This window comes from Crinia signifera, chromosome 5, assembly GCF_055691185.1.
Source record: "Crinia signifera chromosome 5, ASM5569118v1, whole genome shotgun sequence".
Lineage (NCBI taxonomy): Eukaryota > Metazoa > Chordata > Amphibia > Anura > Myobatrachidae > Crinia > Crinia signifera.
In genome coordinates, this window is record NC_139221.1 from 104,813,142 (window position 1) to 104,837,203 (window position 24,062).

The 24,062-nt window shown below is 39.1% G+C and overlaps 1 protein-coding gene across 2 annotated transcripts in view; it reads left to right on the top strand.

The window, feature by feature from the left end:
• ATP9B (ATPase phospholipid transporting 9B) overlaps window positions 1-24,062 on the top strand; it is a 360,476-nt gene that overhangs the window by 319,745 nt on the left and 16,669 nt on the right. For both annotated transcript variants that reach the window (XM_083187774.1, XM_083187775.1), the window contains exons 16-22: window positions 9,487-9,648; window positions 10,006-10,098; window positions 15,262-15,345; window positions 17,138-17,308; window positions 18,123-18,221; window positions 20,126-20,215; window positions 21,155-21,299. In XM_083187774.1, the coding sequence (XP_083043900.1) occupies window positions 9,487-9,648; window positions 10,006-10,098; window positions 15,262-15,345; window positions 17,138-17,308; window positions 18,123-18,221; window positions 20,126-20,215; window positions 21,155-21,299 (844 nt within the window). The remainder of the gene's footprint in view (window positions 1-9,486; window positions 9,649-10,005; window positions 10,099-15,261; window positions 15,346-17,137; window positions 17,309-18,122; window positions 18,222-20,125; window positions 20,216-21,154; window positions 21,300-24,062) is intronic.

A 24,062-nucleotide genomic window follows, 5' to 3' on the forward strand; every position in this document is an offset into this window, starting at 1 on the left:
TTATGCTAAAACTGCAGTAACAAGGCTGCAGTCACCCTAACAACAGTAATCCAATGTATGAGTGTATAACGCACACCACTCTCCTCCCTCTCAATCAACTTTATTCATTTAAGGTATAATGTACATTTACTAGGCACTATTATTTAGAAAAAAAAATACTTTACATGGTTGTATAGTAAAATATAAATAAATATAGAACGCAGAAGTGATGAACAAGCATACAGTATACTGGCTTGGCATATTCTTCAGTTTGGGATAAATGCTTCTCTCATATGTATTGTGTTGGCCGCTTGCTGATAAGATGTGGCTATGATAAGTGGGGCCTGTATTTCCCAAGATTGGCAACTCAACTTATTGTATTGTGGGGCTTCACATTTAATTGCAAGGTTCCCTTCTAGCTGCCCTTTCTTTCATTCTACAGTATCTCATGTACTGTATGCTGTATTTGATCTATTCTTTGTATATACTAATATGAGGTGCTTCAGTTTAAATGCATGGTGCATGCCTTACTATGCACCTGCCAGTGTCACAATATGGGCGACATGTTTAAACCTACTTAAGGATGGGATCATTGCCCATAGCAACCAATGATCAAATTGAGTAAATATTAAATGATCAAATATGATATTATAGAATGTCCTAGATAAATGCTAGCGGAAACTTCTACACTTATCTACTTAGAAACTTTGATACATTTAATATTTCAAAATCCATTTTTCTATAACATCGGTTTGTTCTGTATTTTAAACCAGTGTTATAAAGAAGAAGTACGATATACTGTATTTAAATATTTAGCAACAGTTAACTTTAGTTAAGTGTCTACCTGAATTTGAGTTGGACTCTTATGTGCACCTTACTGCGGCAGCCCAGGTACTGTACTTACTCATGCTAATGCAAGAACCCACCTGCATAGGCTGGAAACCTTGAATCTAAATGTGATAGCCATCAGCAACTCCACCAAAGTCCAACTTTGTATCAGGCTCTTGCTGTCCTTGTCAGTGCAGACTGTGAACGCTAACTTGGAATGAAAGTGTATTCTAGTTATAACACATTGTTAAAGGGAAATTGGGCCAGATGTACTAAGCCTTGAAAAGTAATAAAATGGAGAGTGAGAAACAACCATCCAATCAGTTCCTAACTCTCACTTTTTAAACCTAGCCTGTAACATGGCAGTTACCAGCTTAGCAGCTGATTGGCTGGCGGTTTATAACTCTTCATTTGATCACTTTTCAAGCTTAGTACATCTGGCACATTATGCCAAAAGCAATGCTGTACAATATGTATTTTGCTGAGGCTTTTTTTAGGGGTTAGAGAAATGGCAGTTACAAATTGGAGACCTAGCATTCGGGAAATTCCGTGGTAAGGACAATTATTAAATTAGACATTGCAAATGCACAGAAAATAAAGGATCTATTAACTTTAACATTCTGCATTTTTACGCAGAACATTTCAAGGAAAATAAGTATTGCTTAAACCCAAAGACACTAGCTACCGGTGGTGCTTTGTTTAATGTATGAGGTATGCTGTTTTGTTTAATTCATTTTTGCGTTGGTTCACTGAAGTAAGACTAATTGTTGTTGTTTTGTCAATGCAAAGAAAAAATCATTGTCAGTAGCATAAAACCATCATTTGCCTGACCTTTCATGCCCTGTGAAGAATAACTGCTCTATATGTTGTCTGAGATATTGACTGACAGTCTTAACAACGCTCAGGCAGTATTTTTAAAGTCATAATTGTATTATATTTTAATAGTCAATGCTTGTAATTAAAACAATGACAGCTGAATGTTTCTGTCATTAAATTGTCATTTGTAGTAGGACTGCTCCCTTTTTTTTTTGTTGCATGTGATAAAGATGATTTTACATTCCCCACATACAGTCTGCTGCCGTGCGTGTCAGACTAAAGCAGAACCTTTGCTGAAGTCTGTAGAAGGAAATAGGCCAGCTTCATAGGAGTATTACGTATCAAAGAAAATTTAGATATTCATCAATGCATTAAATATTTTATTTAGAAATGTAAATCTTCCAGTATATTTATTTGCAAATCTCACAGCCTGAAATTCGCTTCTGTTGTATTTTTTTTCCTTTCTTTTTTTTTTTTTTTAAATTGATACATATATATCCTGGAAGTAGGGTGTTTGTTTTGAACCTCTAAAGACAGGGCTAACCATAGCATTTAAAAGAAAATGCAGGAATAATTATAGTCCAGATTGATGGATGCAAGTTTCAAAGGTTACACACGTCACTCAAAGTAAGCACAGGAAGCTCACGCTTCCTGCCTGGGAGTATAAGACCAATTTGTTAGTTCAGCCAGACTACTAAAATTTACTAAACTTTGTTTCCTTTTCAATCCTAAATTCTAGCTGCTCAAATTAGTTTTTATCTGTCAGTATAATTTTTGTTACATATTGTAATATAATCTTATTTCTCTAATGTGGCCTACACACGGGGAAGTTTTGCTGAGCAATCTAAACGATGCTATATCGCTCAGCGCACAGCGATGTGTGCTGAGTGATCTGTCAGGGCCGGTGTTTGCCAGTGAAGAACACTGGACCTGACTGGCGATCTAACTAGATTTTCCAGCATGCTGGATTTTAATCGCCAGACGATTGCTATGGCTCCACCGACCAAACGCGCTGCCTCGGTGTCATCATTGACTCCTCCCTCTCTTTCACCCCCCACATTCGTGCTCTCTCACAGTCTTGCCGCTTTCACCTACGCAACATCTCACGCATCAGACCATTCCTCTCCACTGACGCGACCAAAATTCTCATTCACTCTCTTGTCATCTCCCGCCTTGACTACTGCAACATCCTTCTCTCTGGGCTACCTCTCACCCACTTTGCACCTCTCCAAACCATTCTTAACGCTGCTGCTAGGCTCATCTTCCTCTCCCGCCGCTCTACCTCCGCCTCCCCCCTCTGTCTATCTCTTCACTGGCTCCCCATTCCTTTCCGAGTTCTCTTTAAACTCCTCACCACCACCTACAAGGCTCTCTCCTCCTCCACCGCTCCTTACCTCTCTTCACTGATCTCTATCCACACTCCCTCCCGTCCTCTTCGCTCCATCGCTGACCGCCGACTGACCTCTCACCTAATCACCTCCTCCCACTACCATGTCCAAGACTTCTCTCGCGCTGCCCCCCTGCACTGGAACAACCTCCCGCCACCCATCAGGCTTTCTGATTCCCTTACCTCCTTCAAGCGCTCCCTCAAAACCCACTTTTTTCGACTAGCCTATCCCTCCTCCTAACCTCTTTTGATCCTCCTATCCTGCCTCCGTTCCCCTCCGTTCCTACTTATCCTGTTGTTTTTCGTTCATCCACCCACCTATTTTTAGTATGTTAACTCTTATAAGTAGGGTCCTCCTGCCTCACGTACTGACCCTACCTCTTTACCTCACCTGTCCTCCTGTCCTTTTCTTCCCTTCCTCTACTTCATCTTCAGTCTCCTCGACAATTTTGACACCTACTTCTGAACTGAAGCTGATTTTATTTCTACCAGCTATACCCCTATTTATACTGTATTTTTCAACACACCCTGTACGTTACCTTGTCATTTGTTTTTTGTTTGCTATATACGGCGCTGCGGACACTTTGCGGCGCCTTATAAATAAATGTACTACTACTACTATGGCTTCTTTACACAGAGCGATGCAGGGGGCGTTTTCTAAGCAATCTAGTCAAATGAAGTTGGATCGCTTAGAAAATGCCCTGAAATCGTCCCGTGTGTAGGCCCATAAAATTTATGTGGGCAGTCTGTATATTGTTAAGTTTTAACTCTTAGCAGTGTTTCAGACCATCATTTTGATAAATTCAGTTAGAATATACAAATGTATGCAATAGATGGCACTTGTGTATTGTCCCAACATGGAATAATAAATGTCTTCATAAATATTGTATCCTAGATGTGGTCAAAGTAGGAATCCTCACTTGTATCTGCAGCTCTCCATGACCTAAAAAATGAACAGAGAAACAACTTAACATACCATAAAGTTGCTATATAAATGGTCAACATGGAAAAGGTTGATGTACACTTAAGGTCAAATGAAAAGGTTGACATGAGTTTTTGGTGTAACATTACATTTTTCATATCCCCAGATTAGTGTAACATGTTCCCTTTGCACTCAGCAACCTACGATTCCCAAGTGGAGTCCACGTATATGGAATATATATGGAGTATAAAAAAATTAAACCATATTGTATCGACCGGATACCCAGGTAACCACACCAGTCAAAGATAAAAAGATAAAACTTCCAATATTCTTACAGGATAGGAACTTGAAAGATGCACTATGAGGTATATTTAATCCCCCCTTCCAAATGTAATAGCTTAATAAAAAAGAATATACTGTACAAATGTGTCCACATACATCTATTCTCCTTTCACATTAAACTGCCCTTCAGTGTGTGACTGCAGCTGTATCTGTATACATAATGCTGTGTTACAGCCATTTCCAGGAAACTTGCTGTTCTGTATCTATTATTCAGATACAGCCGAAGTCACACGCACTAAATTTAGACATGCAGAAAATATTTTAATTGGCAGAAGCTGCTTGTGCATACTATTTGCTTCTTTTTTCAAATAAGACACTGTTTATTGGAAAAAAGTCACAAAAAAGAAGCCCGACTCTACAGAGTCACATGAAGTTCTCAAACATGACTTGTATCACATGGGGGATAGATGTATGTGGACATATCTGTAACACATGAACTGATGGCGAGTTTAAATTTTAAAAAAATCGGCATTTTAATAAATTATCTAAAACTAGTAATATTCCTCAGAGTTGGTGTAAAAATGGAACCTATTGCTTCCAATGACTCAATCACACTCATTAAAGCATGAAGCACGATTTTTATTTACCTTCTAAACATGAGTGAAACTGCGGCTACATTTAAACTCATCTGCATTTCACATGCAGTATTTGACTTTGCTTTGCTCCAATGCCAGTGGGTGCCCAACCTTAATAGTAGCAGTGTGTTACAGCTCAAATGTGTCCATCACTTAATGTTAAATAAGCAATTTATGTACAAGTTAACAAATGCAACAGTTGCGGACTGTCCCACAATTCTCTGCCCCGTATCAGTAAGTAGAAAATAAATCGCATTCATCTTCTTAAAATCGTTTCAATGGTTAGTTAATTTAGGACTTGGTAATTCAATTGTTATCTATCTGTATTGGCAACAACAATCTATATGAAAGAATGAGGTAGTTAAAAGTTATATCTAGGAATCCGATACATTGCTGGAAAGCCAAAGGTCACTGCATTAAAACCTGCAGTAGTTTTTCGTGAGTAATTGTCCTACATCATTTTACTAATGTCTTGCTGCTAATGAAAATTAAAAAGCTCATGCTGTTTGATTTACTGCTTTGTTTTAATTGTAATTTTAAGCTAACAAGTGTGCCAGATTTTCAAAGCGAATTGGAACTCCCATTGTTTTGGTCAGAAATATTGTGAGCTACAGACTTTTTACACCTTAGGACTACTTTTGTAGAATAGCGTTTACATAGTATGTGATTAAATCCCTTGTTTTTAGAACAGTTCAAAGTGACATTTTGTAATAGATTATATATAGGGTTGCTGCCACCAGATAGTGTCGGAACAGCAGCCAAAGTTCAAGCTAGTAGGTGGTAAGTGTTTGAAATGTGCAAGTCAAAAAAATAACTGCTGCTTAGAGGTCTGAGAAGAATGGTTGCCGTGAATGAAGGTTTCTTTTGAGAATAATAGCCTGTAAAATGCCGAAAGGTTGAACTTGCAGCTATTTCGGGACATTAAGTACAAATTTGTATGATATGAATTAAAATAATGAAAACAATTATATTTACATAATAATAATTATATTCTAATAATCTTAAGTAATAATGTAGACATTTTTTGTCTTCATGTGTATGCCCACTTTATTCAACATCCTTGTTCTGTACAACATATGTAACACCTTATTATCTGCAATGTTTATTGTTATTATATTTGGCTTATTGGTCATTTGTGTACTATGCTATTTCTCACTGTAATTTACTGCACAATCTCTATGGCACTATATAAGTAAATGAGAATAGTAATTTTATGACGTGTACACAGAGTGTGTGACTCATTTTGTTCACTGAAGCCTGGACAGTAGCTATATTCATTTTTGTAATCAAGATATAACCTGCATCATGGTTCACAGTGCCAAGTGCAGATATTCTTATGCCGCCCATAGATGGTGCAATGGACAGATGCGATGCGCACTCCCAAGCACCATCGCATGTGTTTTGAATTAGATGTGATGCAATGTAGTTCAAAACGCACAGAGTTTAGTGCTTCGTGTATGTGCGGCATTAGAAAAGCTTTGGTATCATTTATTTATTAAGTATAAGGCAATTTATAAAAATAAAATATGTTGACCTTAGGCTGATAAGGAGATGATCAACAGTGGTGGTATGGACCATGCCATAGCAGTACCGCGATTATTAATACATATGTCATGCATAGATGAGATCAGTGATGAAAATAATTATATTTATTTTGTTAAACGCTAACATAAAAATAGAATATTCTGGTTCTACTTTATCACTTAACGAAGTGTTTGTCCTCCCATCAGTTTAATTATTTTACTTTTAGTGAAATTGACTCTTTATAATACATTGTTCTGTTTATGATCAATCCTTTCATCAATTTTATTGACTAACTTGACACAAAAATTTGCTTTTATTTATTTGATTGCAGTCTAGACTGGTTTTATTAATTTTAAAGCTTCGTTACAAATACATAACTAATTACATGATCTATATTTTGTTCTACATAGTATTGGGTATTGTTTACAGTGTCTGGTTTTTTTTTTGCTAGAAAATCTATAGCACTAGAAAGGATCTGTATTAGAGAAGAATCACAAATATATTTATCTTTTAGGGCTAGAAAATAGAATAAAGATATTGCTAAAATACATAATTAAACCCTTTCACAAGATCTGTTTTTAATTAGCCCATATTCCAGATAGTTCATAAAACCACAAAAAAAAGACAAGGAAACAATAGCAGCTGCTCAGGTATATTGGTACATAGAGACCATTCAGCAAGTTATGTTACTGCAATCACTGTGAAGGTGGCCATACACTAGAACGATCTCGGGCCTGAACGCACAATTTCAACGGGTGGTGTGATCGATTGTGTGCACATCATGAGGTATATCGGTACGGTACCACGGGTCGAGAGATCCTCAAATCACACGTTCTGCACGTATGATTCATTGTCTTTATTTGTCATAAGCAGATTGTATGTGCTGTTATAGCACATACGATTGCTCATTCCATCGCTCTTACAACTTGCATATGATCAGGTCGTATGTAGGTCATTCTGATGTATGGCCACCTTGAGGAGCATAGCTGAACAATTTATTGAAGATTAGAATGCCATTAACAATAGGGCAGAAGAATAGGGTAACCTCTACATGTGTTTTAGTATGTGTTGGGTATTGTAATCTAAATTTTGTGTGATTTATTATTTAGAAACCTTAAATTCCAAGCCATAGTTATGCTTTCCCATCTATTTATTTTGTCTTGTTTTAATATATCAATAAATGCAGTTGTAACATTGACAATGAATTATGGGAATATGGAGAGTAGGTCTTCTGAAACAAAGCTATATACCTATGACACATGCTGCATTAGTGAATAAAGTACTGTGCAGAAAATCCTGTAGAATTGTCTGACCTGTCCCATCAGGGAATTGGTTTCCCCATCCATGACTTACGGAGTTCTGCCATTTATTGGGGTTTTATCCCATGATAGCTACACTCTGGTCTCAGGTTGTGCACTGGATCAGTATAACTTGGATTCATACCACTATGCTGGATTATTTCCCTTGAATGAATGATGCTTTGAATCAATAACTTCAATTATTTGTTAATAACCTTGTGGATTTTGACAGAATGTGCATATCTAGGTAGTGCATGAAGAGAACCTGCATGGGTTTTAAAAGGTGCAGGGTGCTCGAATGAACACTATACTGTATTTGTAAAGTGACTGGGTCTGGTTAATTCTGTATCCAGTTGATAGGACTACAGTGTCTAGGTCAGTGATTTTCAACCTTTTTACCTTGCGGCACACTAAATAAGATTTTAAAATTGCCAAGGCACACCATGAGATCCCCACAGGGCAAAACACATTGGCCCACACAGGAAAAAAATACAACCTATTGGCCCCCATATAAAAAACAATCACACTGGTCCCCACAGGTAACAAAAATAAAGTACATTGGCCCTTTACATGAAAAGAAGAGACCAGTAAAGAACAGTTGAACTGGTTTGGGCATCTCTAGATCTGGGGACACACTTGAGAACAGCTCAAGGCACACTAGTGTGCCACGGCACAGTGGTTGAGAAACACTGGTCTAGGTCAACATTGATAAATGTTCGACACAAGCAAATAGAGGACATGAAAGGTCAAGGTTTTCCCTTGGTTTTTTTTACCAATGTTGGGGGGAATTTTTCATACTTTAACATCACAGTGCACTAAAAAACCTTAAAAACCTCATATCAACCTTTTGCTCTACCTAATGACTGTCGACCTATACACTGCAGGCATTTTTATTCACACTTGGTTAATTTTACTGTCACTTATGAATTATAGTAAGAGGAATTGTTAATTTAAGTTTGACAAGGATTGGTCCTCTTATGTATGCCAGCTCCCAGTGGCACGTATGTGCTAGCCCTGAATCTGCCACTATAGAAGATCACAGTTTTAGTACTCGCCAGGTTGCAATGACATGGTATTGTTGGGGTGGGATGCAGCATTTTGTGCGAGTGGTCTGGACAACGCAGGCAGCGACTGCGACCCGTAACATTGCTGGCTGGCTTTGAAGCACAGCTAGGCTGCACAGCCAGGGGGCTGTTGCTCATGTGCAAGTGCATCGCTGTTGACTTTAGTGGATTTTTGTTAGCACATTGGGCCAGATGTATCAAGCTTCAAAAAGTGATAAAGTGGAGAGTGAAAAACAGGCAGCCAATCAGCTCCTACCTGTTATTTTTCAAACCCAGCCTGTGACATGGCAGGTAGGGGCTGATTGGCTTGCAGTTTATCACTCTCCATTTTATCACTTTTGAAGCTTGATACATCTGGCCCATTGTCGGTAAGGACATGGCGAGTAGGGGTGGCCTTGCCCTGTGTTGGACTGGCCCCCTGCAGGCCCTACCGCTGAGTTTTATTATTGCCAGGTCTTGGAAGAGTACAACTGAGTCTTAATCAGTTGGTATATGTGTGGTATATGTTTTTTAGTAGGAGCCTTCATTAGCTCATTCAATTAATTTTGTTTAATATTATTCTATAAGGTGCTTTATACTATTTTGTTTTTATTGTTAGCTGTTTATCCAGTACTATTGACATTTCTATTTTTTGTTCTTTATACATTCAATCATTTTAATGCTGTTGCTTGTTTTATGTTTAATGTATTTATTATGATTAGCTATGTTAGCTGTTCTTGTTTTGTATTTATAGATTATTTTTTTTATTCAGGTGGCACTTGTGCAGTGGACAGAGAGCGTTGGCCTCACTCTTGTTAATCGAGATTTGACTTCAATGCAGCTTAAAACCCCTAGTGGACAGGTTCTGACGTTCTTTATTCTCCAGATCTTTCCTTTCACTTCCGAGAGCAAAAGGATGGGCATCATAGTCAGAGTAAGGAGTATTTTATGGCGAGGTGTGAGCAGGGCTAAAGGCGGGGTGTCACATTATTTACAACTAATGAAATAGAGTAAAAAATCATTGACTTCATATAGTATTATTATGATACTACAACTGATATAAGTATTCCTACTATTTACAGTGTTTTTTTTTTCTTAATAAAACACACATATTCTGCAGCACTTGCAGGTAATATTTGGTCATTCACATCAGCTCCTGCCCTAGTGGCTCTTACAAACTATATTCCTAGGGTTCAGGGTTTTGTTTTGTTTTTTTCAAAATCTATTTAACCTATCAACATGCACATCTTCACATCTCAAAATAATCTTCATGTTGTGGCTGTTATTTCAGGAGGAGTCCTCTGGAGATATCACATTCTATATGAAAGGGGCTGATGTTGCCATGGCTAGCATTGTACAGTATAATGACTGGTTAGAAGAAGAGGTAAGTCTCACTTATGACTGAAATTATGAAATTACCGCCTTTCTATTACTAAGCTGGCCATACATCCGGACGATCTGATCGTATGCAGGTTGTGGAGCTGTGGAGTGATTGTTCGACCCGTAATCAGAGCCGACGGATGAGACGTGCAGCGCGTCTCATGTAAGGGCCAACCTCAAGATCCGCGGGACCATGCATCGTGCGATCATGTCCCCGACCCATCGAGATTGTGCATTCGGGTCCAATTTCCTTCTGGTGTATGGGGCCTTTACACAGAACAGATTTTCTGCATCACACTCATCCCATATAATGAAAGGCTAACGCTGCTCCACACCTTCATTGGTGAATTCAAGTGTTTGTGCACCCGCTGGTACTCACATTACTGTTATGTTGTCATTTTGACAAGCTGGTATCTAGTTAACAAGAGCATTGTCATAACAACAAAAAATACTTAAAATATTTATTGCATTTTTCACATTGTAATCACTGAAGACCAGAAAATAGAAGTGATGGACTGGCAGTACTTACATTAAATCCTTCTCTGTATCTATTGTTTCACGTACTCTGCATTTATGTTGTCTACCTTGTGAGGCCTTGCTTTATGCTTGCTCCATTGTAACAGATGTATCCAGAACTGTTCCGTCACCTTCTGCCACTGGCTTTTAGTAAACACAGATAAAACTGCGGATAAAACACTGCAAAAATGTGACTACTGTGCTCCAATGACAATTAATAGGTCACATTGTTATGCAACGATTACATTGTTGTTGTTTTTTACTTTATGGACTTTATTTTACAATAGTTTTTATGGTTTACACTGTATAAAAACTAAAACAAAGCAATATCAAAATATGTGAGAGTAATGGCTGAAATCACATTCTCCTCATTAAAGTGAAGTCACTGTACGTTATTATTTTACAGCTTCACAGGTTTTATATATTTGGATTTTGGGTGCAATCTAATAGGATGAAAGATTAAGAAAGTGAGAGATTTGGTAAGAAATCTCCAGGGTTTTTTTAAAGCGGCAATCATTTAACACTGCAAAACCAGTTTGAATTTGCAGTGTTAATGATGGCCACTGTAAAAAATTTGGAGATTTCTTACCAAATCTCTCACTTTCTGAATCTCTCATCCTATTAAATTTCCCCCATTATCTTTAACTCCCTAATGTGAAAGAAAGCTTTATATTTTTGCACAAATGTGTTTATTTGACTAACAATGACCCCCTACAAGCAGTAAGTCCAGGTGGACTTAAATTAAGTTCATCTCCTCTTCCCAGTGAAGGATTCATAGAGCATTGTGTTTTGTTCACAGTTTATTTTCAGTCATTGTTTGAATGTAATCATCTTAGTCTAACGCTCTGTGCTGACAATATAGTAATAGAGTGATCGCCATGCATATGTTGATGATGGTATTGGCAATATGAATCAATATATGCTGCAGGCCATTTTCACTTAATCAGTGGCATGATTAAATTAAACTCCCTGAAGACCTAGCAAAATGTCATAAAAATTACTTTTGGTGATAATGATACATAATTAATTGTAAGAAAAAAAAAACCTTTGTTTAATTTATTTTGCAATCTGAGGTCAAATCAATATATCTCTTCACCCAATGACATTTATTAAGCTTGTGTTTTTTAGAAGATAGTTGCTAGATTATTATTTGAATAATTATATGGAGTTGAAATGCTTCTATTTTAGTAATGATTTTAACTCTTTGAGTGGCAAGTGGATTTGTCATAATAGATGTGAAAATTGCTAAGCAAACTTTTTTATTCATCATAATGACCTGTAATGTTTACCTTACATAGGAAATATAATATTTGAATTTATATAACAAATGTGAGTGATGCTGGCATTTTTACCAGATATTTTGCACGTCTCACAGAGGTCTTAGCACTCAAAGGGTTTAAAAAAAAATTAACCAGAAATTGTCAATAGAGTAGTTTGTAAATTATTATTTTTGAAATGGATTCATAAACAGGACACTAGTTCCAATAATACTTAATTTATTGCGCATATTTTCAACTTTAAATGTGTACATTTTAGACATTGTGCTTTTGAGGTGCAGATTATTTATTGTTTGTACATCATAAAGCACTGAAAAATTCAGCAATCTCTCTGTAATATGGAAGCTTTCTATATTTATCAAGATTAGTTAGTTGTTTGCAATAAGGTTCCAGATGCATAAAAAGTATTTTATTTACAAAAATTACAAATTAACATTACCTATGAAAAATTTTATGTTCTCAAACCACTTAGCGAAACAGCTAGACCAGACCAGGTATGTATTTTACATGCTGAATGAAGGTCTCCACTGCAACTACCCGTGACTCAAAACAAAGTCCCACACATCTTGCCCTTGATTTGTGGGAACACAGTCATTACAGAGGGCAGGGTTTGCATTGTATGGCAGATAACCAAGCTTCTGGATAAATTCATGGGCCAGAAAATACTCCACTTTCCTGGACTTGAAGGCAGGTTCATTGTCATGTTGGAAATAGGAAATTAGCGCTAGTCATTGGATGGTGCCTGGAAATGGCTTCCAGACCTTGCATCAGGCATTAGTGGGCGTACCATTCCCCAGTGATGGTGCACTGCTGCATGAGTGGTACGTTAGCCACATGACCAGTCATGGCCACAAAAACCACCACTGCCTCTTTGGCTATGCTGCACTTACTTTTATGGCAAATCACTGTTAACTGGAGTCCACTGTGCTGACTACTGTTTGGTCTCGAGTCGAAACTGTAAATCCAGGATTCATCCCCAGTGATGATCTCCCAGACCGTGTTTGAGTGAACAAAACAAATGGATGGTGTACACTGCGCTAATAAATGAGTATTCCAGTTACATTCATAGACAGGTGCCAATATTAATCAATAAAAACAATTTAAAAATATATAAATAAAAACTTAATGGACATGAATAACAACACTGAATGGCATTGAGTGCTCACATATATGGAGCTTCTGGGAGGGAATAACAATTGGTAATCAGTCCATACGGTACCGTATTTCTTTAGGGAGCGAAGAATGAGATCCGTTCCTATGGTGCCTTTAGGTATGTCCTGATTGTAGTCCTGTTCAATGGGGGGTCCTGTTCCTAGTAGGATGGCGATGTTTGAGGGGATAGCACTCCCCGGCCAGATGGTAAGGCACCCACTTGGGTGGACCCAGGACAACTCCTCCAAAACTTGGGGAAAAAAAGACAGGATGGATTTTTGAAATTGGCTGGTTCGGACTTAAATGAGATCTCCCAATGCTTGTAGCAATTTGTATGGGACTGTGGGTTCCCTCTCCTCCACCAACCTTGCTCCCCCCACCTTCGATAACTTGTTATCTCCCACCACCCCCAATGTTTGAGTGAACACCATCAAATCTCGCCAGCATATTGCGGCACCTACACACTGGAGCCTCTTCCTGCTCTCAAGTCAGCTGATGGGGCACTGATTGTGGAGAAATCTTGCTCAGGCCAAGATATTTGTGAAGTATCAAGCGGATAGATTCTGAAGAGATGCCTATCACTTTCCAGGACTGGATCACAGTCACCCAGGCGTCCAACTTAATTATGGTATAGACGGCAGCAACATTGTCCTCTCTAATGGCGGACACAGTTGGCCACAGTGCTCCTAATCTTCCAGGAACCATTTGCCAAAAGTTTTTAAACCTTTTAAACACAGCATGCAAAAATTACAAATGAATCACCTTCTAGCGCAGCTGCTCACACTGTTTAAACACCTAAAGAAGGTCACCACCCTCTGGACATAGACAAATAGGGAAAAATATAGGTGGAAACCATTCGTATGGTTTCCACCTATATTTTTTATTTTTAAACACAGCAGCATGCAGTCAGTCAAAACTGTCCTGTTGTCGCATAACGAGTTTGTGAATGACGCGATCATGCTGACTTCTTCATTGTGCAATGCTGTCTGTAAACTGTTCTGTGCCTTGACATTTCACAAAACCTTAGTCAGAGATTAAGGGCCCCAATCCGTTAGATTGTTTATTTTTCCTATGCACTGCACATTGGAAAATTTCTTGCTCACCCCTGGTAAATACCGTGAAGTCACTATACTGTATCTCCCTCTGTCCCAGTCACTAAAATAATTAGGAACATAAACTATGACTGAAAGAGCATGAGTAGTGCTGAGTAAGGGTATGTGCACATGGGTGATTTAATCTTTGCTCAATATCACCTGCACAATATCAGGTCTTTTGACTAAGACATAGTGGTGATGCTGGTTTGCTAGTGCCACTTTTCATAGCGAATACCACATATCGCCAAGATTTACCAACAGAATATTGCTGGTTGGTAGTAGAGAGATAGTTGGATACCTTAACTTAACTTTATTACTTGGTTAGGCCAGTCATAGGGGATACACACATATGTAACACAGCTAGCGATCACAGCTAATGTCATCACTACAGTTGTTCCTGCCAGTGATAACGGTGTTGTTGTTGTCTTTGTTAACTCTGCCTTCACTGAAAATGCCTGTTTTTGTCAGAGACAAAATTGACCTACAGATAAGTCCTTTTACATCTAGCCTCCTTTCACGGTAAACAACCCTTCTAGTTGCACCATGCCATACTGCAATTCATTAGTTACAGGCATCTTTTTTTTAAAACTTATCTCATTAAAATGCAAAGGACGCACAAGTAGCTTCTGCTTGTTAAAATGATATGCAGCAGAAGCTGCTTGTGCATCCTATTCACTCGGTTTTGCAAATAAGGTGCATTTTAATAGGAAATGTTGCAAAACAGAGGCTAGTGACATAGTGCTCACAGTTATGTACAGTATAATGCGACTTGTATTGCATGAAGGATGCAGAGAACAGATGATGAAATGAAACTAGCTATACAAATAAATAAACATAATTATTAAACTTAGAACACCGATATTTTATAATATGCCCGGATCTTGTGAGGCAGTGGCTCTAGGTAGCAAATCTTTTTGAGTTAGAATTCTGCATGGGACATCTCCCCCTACAAAATTGCGCTATGCAAGTTACCATTTGCCCAACACACAAGGGGATTTTTGTTTAAAGACATTCTAGCAGTATCAGAAATTACTCTTTGTACAGCGTAAATGTCAAAACTTACAAGAACTGCACATAATTAAAAATACTGCATTATGTCAAAGTTTCTTTTTACTATATCTTGTATAGTGTGGAAACATGGCAAGAGAAGGACTACGTACTTTGGTTGTTGCCAAAAAATCTTTATCTGAAGAACAGTACCAAGATTTTGAGGTTTGTACAGAGATTTATTGCTCTGGTTTCAATGTAATAATCGCAATAAGCTTAGGACCACATCGAATTACAGTAAGCACACATTTTACCACATTGAGAAGGCTCTGGGTTTAACCCCAGGAGCTACTTAATTATGTTGCCATTTCTCTGTGCTATAGAACCTTTGGTAACATGCGGTAACACTGATACAGCTTAAAATGTCAAATTTATATTTTTTTGTACTGACTTTTCATCACAGCTGCCGAGGCGGTATTCGGTCATTAGGTCGGCAGTCAAACAGTCAACCGCCATTGGTCGACAGTCAAAAGGTTTACAAAGGAAATAGGTTGACGTGTGTTTTTCATGATTTTCTTTAATACCGTCTCATAGAGGGAAAATACAATAGTATGCGAGGGGATGCGGTAAACTTATACAGTGTTCATGTTGATATATGTCAACATGGACCTTTTTCAGATCTACAATTTAATGGAATGTGAATTGATGCATACAAAATGCAATGTGATGCGAATAAAGTGCAAATTTTAGTCATGAAAATGTGCGAATTAATGCACATGTGCGATTTGTTAGACATGGTAATGTGAAGGGTCCCCCTCCTGAGCATAACCAGCCCCGGGCCTGGTTTTAGAAATTCAGGGGAGAAAAAACATAGGGGATCCCCAGGTTTTCTAAAACCAGCACCAGGCTCAACGGCCGGTCCTGGATCCTAAAAAAATGGGGCCAAAATTAGTAGGGGTTCCCCGTATTTTGTCATTCAGTACTGGGCACAAACAGCCAACAGGGCATTGCGAAAACTGGGGGAAACTTTTTATTCAAGTTCAACTGGCCAAAGCATTCATCCCTGTGGCTTGTCAGCCTGGGCAGGGACCCTGGAGGAGTGGGACCCCCCCCCCCCCCCTTGAAGGATAAAGGGGTCCCCACCTCCAGAGTTAACCCTGCCCAGGCTGAAGCCCAGGGCTGTCGCCGGTGTCCCTGGGCTGTGGGCACCGAGCTGATTGTTGTATAAAAAAAAAAGACAAAACTACTGTGTTTTACATTGTTGTGGAACTACAAGTCCTAGCAAGCATGCACCACATGCAGGAACTTGGTGAACCACAAGTCCCAGTATGTGGGGCATTAAAGGGCCGACTGGGTAGTTCTACAGTAGTGGAAATAGTGGAAAAAACACACACACACACACAAGAAAAGTAAAGTTTTATTACATTCTACAATCACACACGCGCACACAGTACGTACCTATAGGGTTCACCACCGGTTGGTCCTCTTCTCCAATAGTATCCATGGGTACCTGATGAGGGAAATTATACTCACGTGCCCTTTTACTTTTACACATTTCTTTGTACAGAACCTTGTGCAGATCGCACTGGTCTGTGCATGGTTCTGTCAAACTCTTCATTATGAACTTGGTCTATTTGTTTTGCGATTTTGGTAAAGTTTTACAAAAATCGCATCCTATTAAACTTGCAAGTTATATACTTTTTAATGGGAAAACATCTAGATGCGAGTTGAAGTGTGCGAAAAAAATTGCCAGGTCAAAATGTGCGATTTTTATTGCATAAAAAGTGCGATTTTTAGCGCAATTTGCACCCTATTAAATTGGTGATTCCAGAAAAACGTGCGTATTTTGACTTTTTTACAAAAGTTGAAACATATCCTATCAAATGTCACCCTGTGTGCTTATTTACATTTGTGATCATATTAAAAGAATATACAACGAGATTTACATGATTCCTTTTTATGTGTGTGTTTTATTTTGCATTTATAAATATTTATTGGTATTTAATTTTCTGTTTAGAACCGATACAATCAGGCAAAACTAAGTATTCATGACCGAACGTTAAAGGTGGCAGCTGTAGTGGAGAGCCTTGAGCGGGAAATGGAGTTGCTTTGCTTAACCGGCGTAGAGGATCAGTTACAGGCTGATGTCAGACCTACTCTGGAAATGCTACGAAATGCTGGTATAAAGGTAAGTGTAACCAGCGATGGTGTGCACAGTCCTACACTCTACACAAATCCTTTCATCAACTCACAATTAACCTGCCATTAAGCCTGACTAAATAAAACCTAATTATAATGTGGACAAATATGAGTGTGGCACTATACCTGAATGCCAGTCAGAATTAAAATGAAGGTCCCGTTCTAATTAGTAGTGAGATATAAATCATAGAATAGTTAATTCACTGAAATAAATATGTATTTATAAAGCAATACATATCTCACAATAATGCGCAATTTAATATAAATGCAAATAAAAATAAAGATATAAGATAGATATATTATGCTTTAAAAATGAAGAATACGAAAATGTTCAAAAAAAATTGTATTCTCAAGTGTCACTGCAATGTGTTTCATAGGTGACTTAGGGGGTTATTCAATGTCAGGGGCATGGCTGTCGAGCTAGCGCGACAGCCGTGCCCCTGTCCAGTTCTCACTTTGCTTGACTGGAGCTCGGCAGTCGGGATTCAATGAGCAGCGAGAAGGGGGCGAGCTGAGGCCGGAAGACAGCATTGAATAGGGTCCCACAGCCATCTCCCCCGTCGGGAGATGGCTGCGGGAGCACGACAGACATTGAATACCCCCCTAGCTGCCTCAAGCTGGAATGTGTATAAAGTATACTAATATATATTTGTATAAAATGTGACATTACCAGGCCTATTACTCACAAGTGTGTGTGTGTTTGTGTGTGTGTGTGTGTGTGTGTGTGTGTGTGTGTGTGTGTGTGTGTGTGTGTGTGTGTGTGTTACATATATATGGTCATTCTGTTTTATTTTTGAATTTAGATTTGGATGCTTACCGGTGACAAGCTGGAGACAGCAACTTGTATAGCAAAGAGTTCTCATTTAGTATCGAGAAATCAGGACATTCACATTTTCAGGCCAGTAAGTCTGATTGTACAAGTATTCACACTGCAAAAGTCTAGTCTAATACTCCTTGCTTTCCTGTGCATATTGTAGTATAGAGTTTGTATTAGTGTTGTTATTCTATTTTAAGGTAAACTATAATGATACAGTTGATGTGATAAATAATTTTATTGTGTGTGGTTGTGCACAGTACTTGCTTAGTATAGAAACCTGCCAGGACAGTGGAACATTTACTAATATAATACGCAAGGACATCCGCTAAATATAAAGCTGTGTTCTGGTGGCTGTGAATGTCAGTTGTGATGTAGCCTCTTCGACGGTGACACCCAAGTACGGTCCCTATATGCATGCTTGTTATGGACTCCAGGAAGAGCAGTTAAGTCTCCCAGAATCCACAGGCAATGCTTTCACTCATAAAGTGGGCAGTCTGCGTAGCTTGATCATGTGATTCATGGTAATTAATGCATGAAGTTTATTTAGACACCTTAAGTTTGTGTCTACAAATGTTGAACACTCCTATTTGCATTCTTGTCATTGATCTCTGTATACATCAACTAACAAGACATGTTCTTTATTGCACTAAACAGAAGAATTACCAAATGGCAAATAATTAACCACATAAAATATATGAGAATATGTTAACCACTCAATGGAATATTTTAAATAATAATTATTTTTTAACGGAGTGATGAGGAGACAGCAATTTTCATGCACTTTTAATTATAAAATGGTTTTATGTCCCAAAATAAAAATGGCAAAGTTGTTAAGACTTCTTGGCTTTCTCCGATAAGACATATGTCTGTTTCTCCTCTAAATGAAGCAGTTTTCCGACAGAAATAATTATTAGAATATAATTTACATGTAAATGCAGTTTGTTGTGAAACATCAGAATAGCAGATTAGGCCCTGCAGACTCCTATTTGCAATTAAATTATTAATGCTTCTGATAAAACTTCAGATCAATTTTTGTTGACCTTTTCGTAAAGTAACATCACAAATTAAGTTTCTTGAATAAAATCTATTTACTTTGAGTTTTTTCTATAGTTTATAATAAGAAGGGAGATTACAATTATGTTAATTTGTTGTGTAAGGCCTTTAAAATTAAATTTGGAAGGCTAATCAATTGTTGACGGTTTTGTTGTAGGTATACTTGTACGCTAATATTTTAGAAAACATTCAGCAATGGTATAATTACCACAATATCTGTTTCTATGCCTCATTTCCCATTGACTTTTAAAAGTATAGTTGCTTAAGGAATAACAATTAAGCTGTTCACCTAAAAATGAACTATGAAAATAATTATAATTGTACAGAATGAAGGTAATTGTGTTTGTTTTTATTTTATTTTTTGCTTTTTTGTTTTAAGTTTTACATTTACAGCATTTTTTTTTTCAGAATCATGATGTAAATGTAATGTCAGTATTAGTAGATGGGAGGTTTTTGTCCTTATATGTATAGGAAAGGCAATAGGGTCCTCTTGGATTTAAAAAATACGCACTGACAAGAAAAAAGCTGGAAATATTGGTAAGGCAAGAATAGTAGCACATTTCTTATAATAATGAGTCGTAATAATGAATCTGTAAGGACCCTCATGATTATTGGTTTTCTTGAGTTTTAATAACACTGTATGTTTTCCCTTAGGAAATAAGAGTTTTAAAACCATACTGTTAAAGGTATATAGACGATATGTCAACATAATATGGTCCACATGTAGTAAGGGACAGTTAAAAGGTTGACAGGTTCAATGGTCAAAACAGGTTTTTAACATGTTTTCCCAACTTTTGCCACTAGGGGGTTTCTTGCATTCTCAGATAATGGAGACCATTGGGTTGGCCATAGATAATTAGCAGTTCAGCAATTAAAGACATTTCAAAATTGTGTTTTTGAAAACTATTTTTTTAATGTTTTTGTCTTGTAATGCAGGTGAGTAGTCGGAGTGAGGCTCACTTAGAACTTAATGCTTTCAGAAGAAAACATGATTGTGCCTTGGTTATAGCTGGGGATTCACTTGAGGTAAAACTTGTGTATCATTGTATTGCCCTATTTATTGTGGGGTGTGGTATAGGGTTCCGACAGCCGGGATCCCGACAGTCATTAGCCCGACGTCGGGATCCTGACTGGCCGGACTCAGACAGCATGGCAAGTACAACAAGGCCCCTTGCAGGCTCGCTGCGCTCGCCACGCTGCGCTCGCCACGCTGCGGGCACGGTGGGCCGGTACGCTCGCCACCTATTCCATTCTCCCTCTACGGGGGTCGTGGACCCCCACGAGGGAGAATACCCGGTGACTGTCGGGAACCCATCTGTCGGTGTTTTAACAGTCGGTATCCCGACGTTGGGTAAATGACTGTCGGGATCCCGTCCGGCACCCCTTATTGTGTACTGTAAAGCATAATAGAATGTAATATCACCAATTAAGTAATTATCTTTCAACTATATTGTGCCTATTTTTTTTTTCCAAACTGCCCTTTCCCTGTGGCAGATCCCTGATTTTGAGCTGGATGCAAAGTGGCTGTATTTGCGCAAATCCACGGAAATCAAATTTATCTAATGCAAGTATTTGCATGGCTTAAAGTGGGAACAAAGAGTGTTTATAGACAAAATATCTCACCCAAATCTAAATCTCTCTGCACATGTTACATCTGCCCCACCTGCAGTGCACATGGATTTGTCCATTTGAGAAGGAATTTGTCTTTGCGATTGAACCAGAATAATGGCCAATGTGCCTGTTTTTTGCACCAAAATTATTTGAAAGCTGTGTTTCTAAGGTCTATCTCAGAGTAACAACATTTGAACAACATTCTTTTTGTGCTGTGCGATGGAATGTGCGCATCGCCTCACACGTCTGTTGCACTGTGTATGGGCAGCATTACATCTTTAAGGAGCATAATTAGTTGAACTGTATTGTGTTGTGAAAAAAAATATAATTCTATCGCCTCTGTGTGTTACTTAGGTGTGTTTAAAGTATTATGAACATGAATTTGTTGAACTTGCCTGTCAGTGCCCTGCTGTTGTGTGCTGCCGGTGTTCACCAACACAGAAAGCTCATATAGTAAAGCTTCTACAGCAACATACTGCAAGACGCACGTGTGCTATAGGTAAGATAGAGTACTGATTACCAGTTATTGTTTGTTTTACTGCATGTATGTGAGGGATCCACTAACAAGGCAGTAAGTAGACATACCAGGGTACTTATGTATTAGCCGGGTGCCCGGCTATGCTACGCTGACAACGTAGCTTTGGCTACGTTGCTAGCGTAGCCATTGCCGGGCGCCTGGGTATTATGTTGTGACTTGCGGGGATGGAGGATGGGTGGTGGCTTGTCCGGCGGGTGAGGCTTCAGTGTCGGGCGGCCGGAGGGGTGGAGATCTATGCGGCGGTGCTGAGCCCAGAGCTGTACGGCAGCAATGGCCGTCATTTAGTGTAGTGACCGCTCGGTGACCATCACATGGTTTCCCTGCTCCCCCAGCGGCACTACGCTACTTTCGTACATTGCGCCCGCCGGGGAGGACTGTCATGGTGGCCGGGAGTGCGGGGATCCAAGTGATGGAGACGCGGGGGACAACCTGGATGGTAAGTATCATGCACACTACACACACACACACAACACGCACTTACACAATCATATCCCCACTATTCATGCCATACCCCCAGTGTCCACGTGGGCGTTGAGTTAATTTTAGAAAGTGTGACGAGCGCATCGAGCCACTGAGCCCAAAGCGTGGTGAGCGCAAGCGTATCCATTCGCCACGCTTAATACATAAGTACCAAAGCATTTCTTTTTTTACATTACCTACATTGGTACTTTTGGAGGCCAGTAATATGTGAAATCAGAGTGTAGCAGTTGGATATAAAAACATATACTGTAGTTAAGTAATTTAAAAAATGCTCTATTACTTGGTAACATTCTAGACTATTCTACCCACAATCTCAATCAGTCCATGGGTGAGTTTTTCATCTGTAGATGTACCTGATTATCGGATCATTCAAATAGAAGAACACTAAACTATGTAATTTCTCATATTACTTCATCCTACAATATACATTTCTGCCTCATGCATGAATGAGCGTGACTACATCTGTATAAAGATTACATTACCATACTGCACCAGCTTATATCTCTTTACTTATCACAAAATATCTCCCATCTCGACCACTCCACTCTGCACAAGATCTGCGTCTGTCTTCTGCACGGATCACTGGGGCAGATGTATTAAGCCTGGTGAAGAGATAAACTGGAGATAAAGTGGAAGGAGATAACGCACCAGCCAATCAGATCCCAACTGTCATATTTCAAACACAGCAGATTGGCTGGTGCATTATCTCTTCCAAGTTATCTCCACTTTATCTCCAGTTCATCTCTTCTCCATGATTAATACATCTGCCCCACTAGCTCCTATTCACTATTACAGGACTTTCATAGGGCTGCTACCACCCTATGGAATGCCCTTCCACGCACACTCTACTAGCCTCCAAACTTTCAAGCATTCCAGCATTATATAGCTTTTCTTCTGAACTTGTAACTTGGTGGGACTGCTATGCTATTACTGGTGCCTGTCCCTGTGTTTCCCTTCTATGTTCCTATAGAGTGTAAGCTTGCAGCAGGGCCCTCCTACTTCCAAGTCTGTATGTTGTTACCCAGTTTGTTTTATCACTGTCTACAAATGTAAACGCAACGGAATCTGCTGCTCTATAAAATAAACTATAAATAAATAATAAACCTATTCAATTTGGAATTGTTTGACTCACAGCATTGACCCTTTTAGTGCCAATTAAATTTGTCAAAATAGGTGTGAAAATTGGCAAGCAAACTTTTTTATTCATCATAATGACCTGTAATATGTACATTATATAGGAAATATAATCTTTTTTTACACTTTTTTTTTTTTAATTTATATAACAAATGTGAGAGACACTGGCATTTTTAGCAGACATTTTGAACATCTCACAGAGATGTTGACACTCAATGGGTTAAAATCTATAGTACAATATTCATTACCCCCTCTATATTATAGTATAAAAATGTGCACTTTGTATTATATTATAAAAATGTGCACTTTACAGGAACTATTATTCAGGTAGACATTGTTTGATCAGCTCCTTTTTTACAAGTTGCCTTTACCAGGCATGTCCAAATTCCGGCCCGGGGGCCAAATGTAGCCCATGCTGTCACTTTAACCAGCCCACAGCCTTCATTCGGAAACGGCTGGAGCATCAGACATGGGTCTTTAGAGGTGGTGCACCCCCTGGCGAGCGCACATTTACCTTGCTGGTTTGCTGTCTGCAGTGGTGAGGAGGTGCTGGCCGCCACTGTAGTCTGGTGAATATGCATCCAACCCCCAACCGGGCCCCAATTCATCCTAGGCCTGCAATCTCTCCCCCTGCTGATGCTGCAACCAAGATCACAGTGACAGCAGTGTGCGGGAAGAGGGGTCAGCATGCAGAGTGGAGGAGGGTGGCGGCGGGAGCTCAGGCATCTGTCTCCTCTCCTTGGGGTGTCTGCTTGGCCTCTCCATCATCTGGCTCACACAAGGGGCTGGGAGCCATACAGAGGAGGAGGGTCAGACAGGGAAATATATATAGAAGGGGCAAGTTGGCGAAATACAGTGAATGAGGCAGAGTGGGGGACATACAGAGAAGGGGGGCAGAGTGGGGAACAGACAGTGAATGGGGGGAAGGCTGGGGGACATACAGTGAATGAGAGGCAGGCTGGGGGACATACAGTGAATGTGGGCACAGGCTGTTTGGCATCTTGCGCATCAAAACCACTGCATTTGAGCCAAACCTGGCCTATATACTGCAGTCAAGATCTCATTATCACCACTCAAATTAGAGCAGGTAAGACAAATTATTTTTTAGTC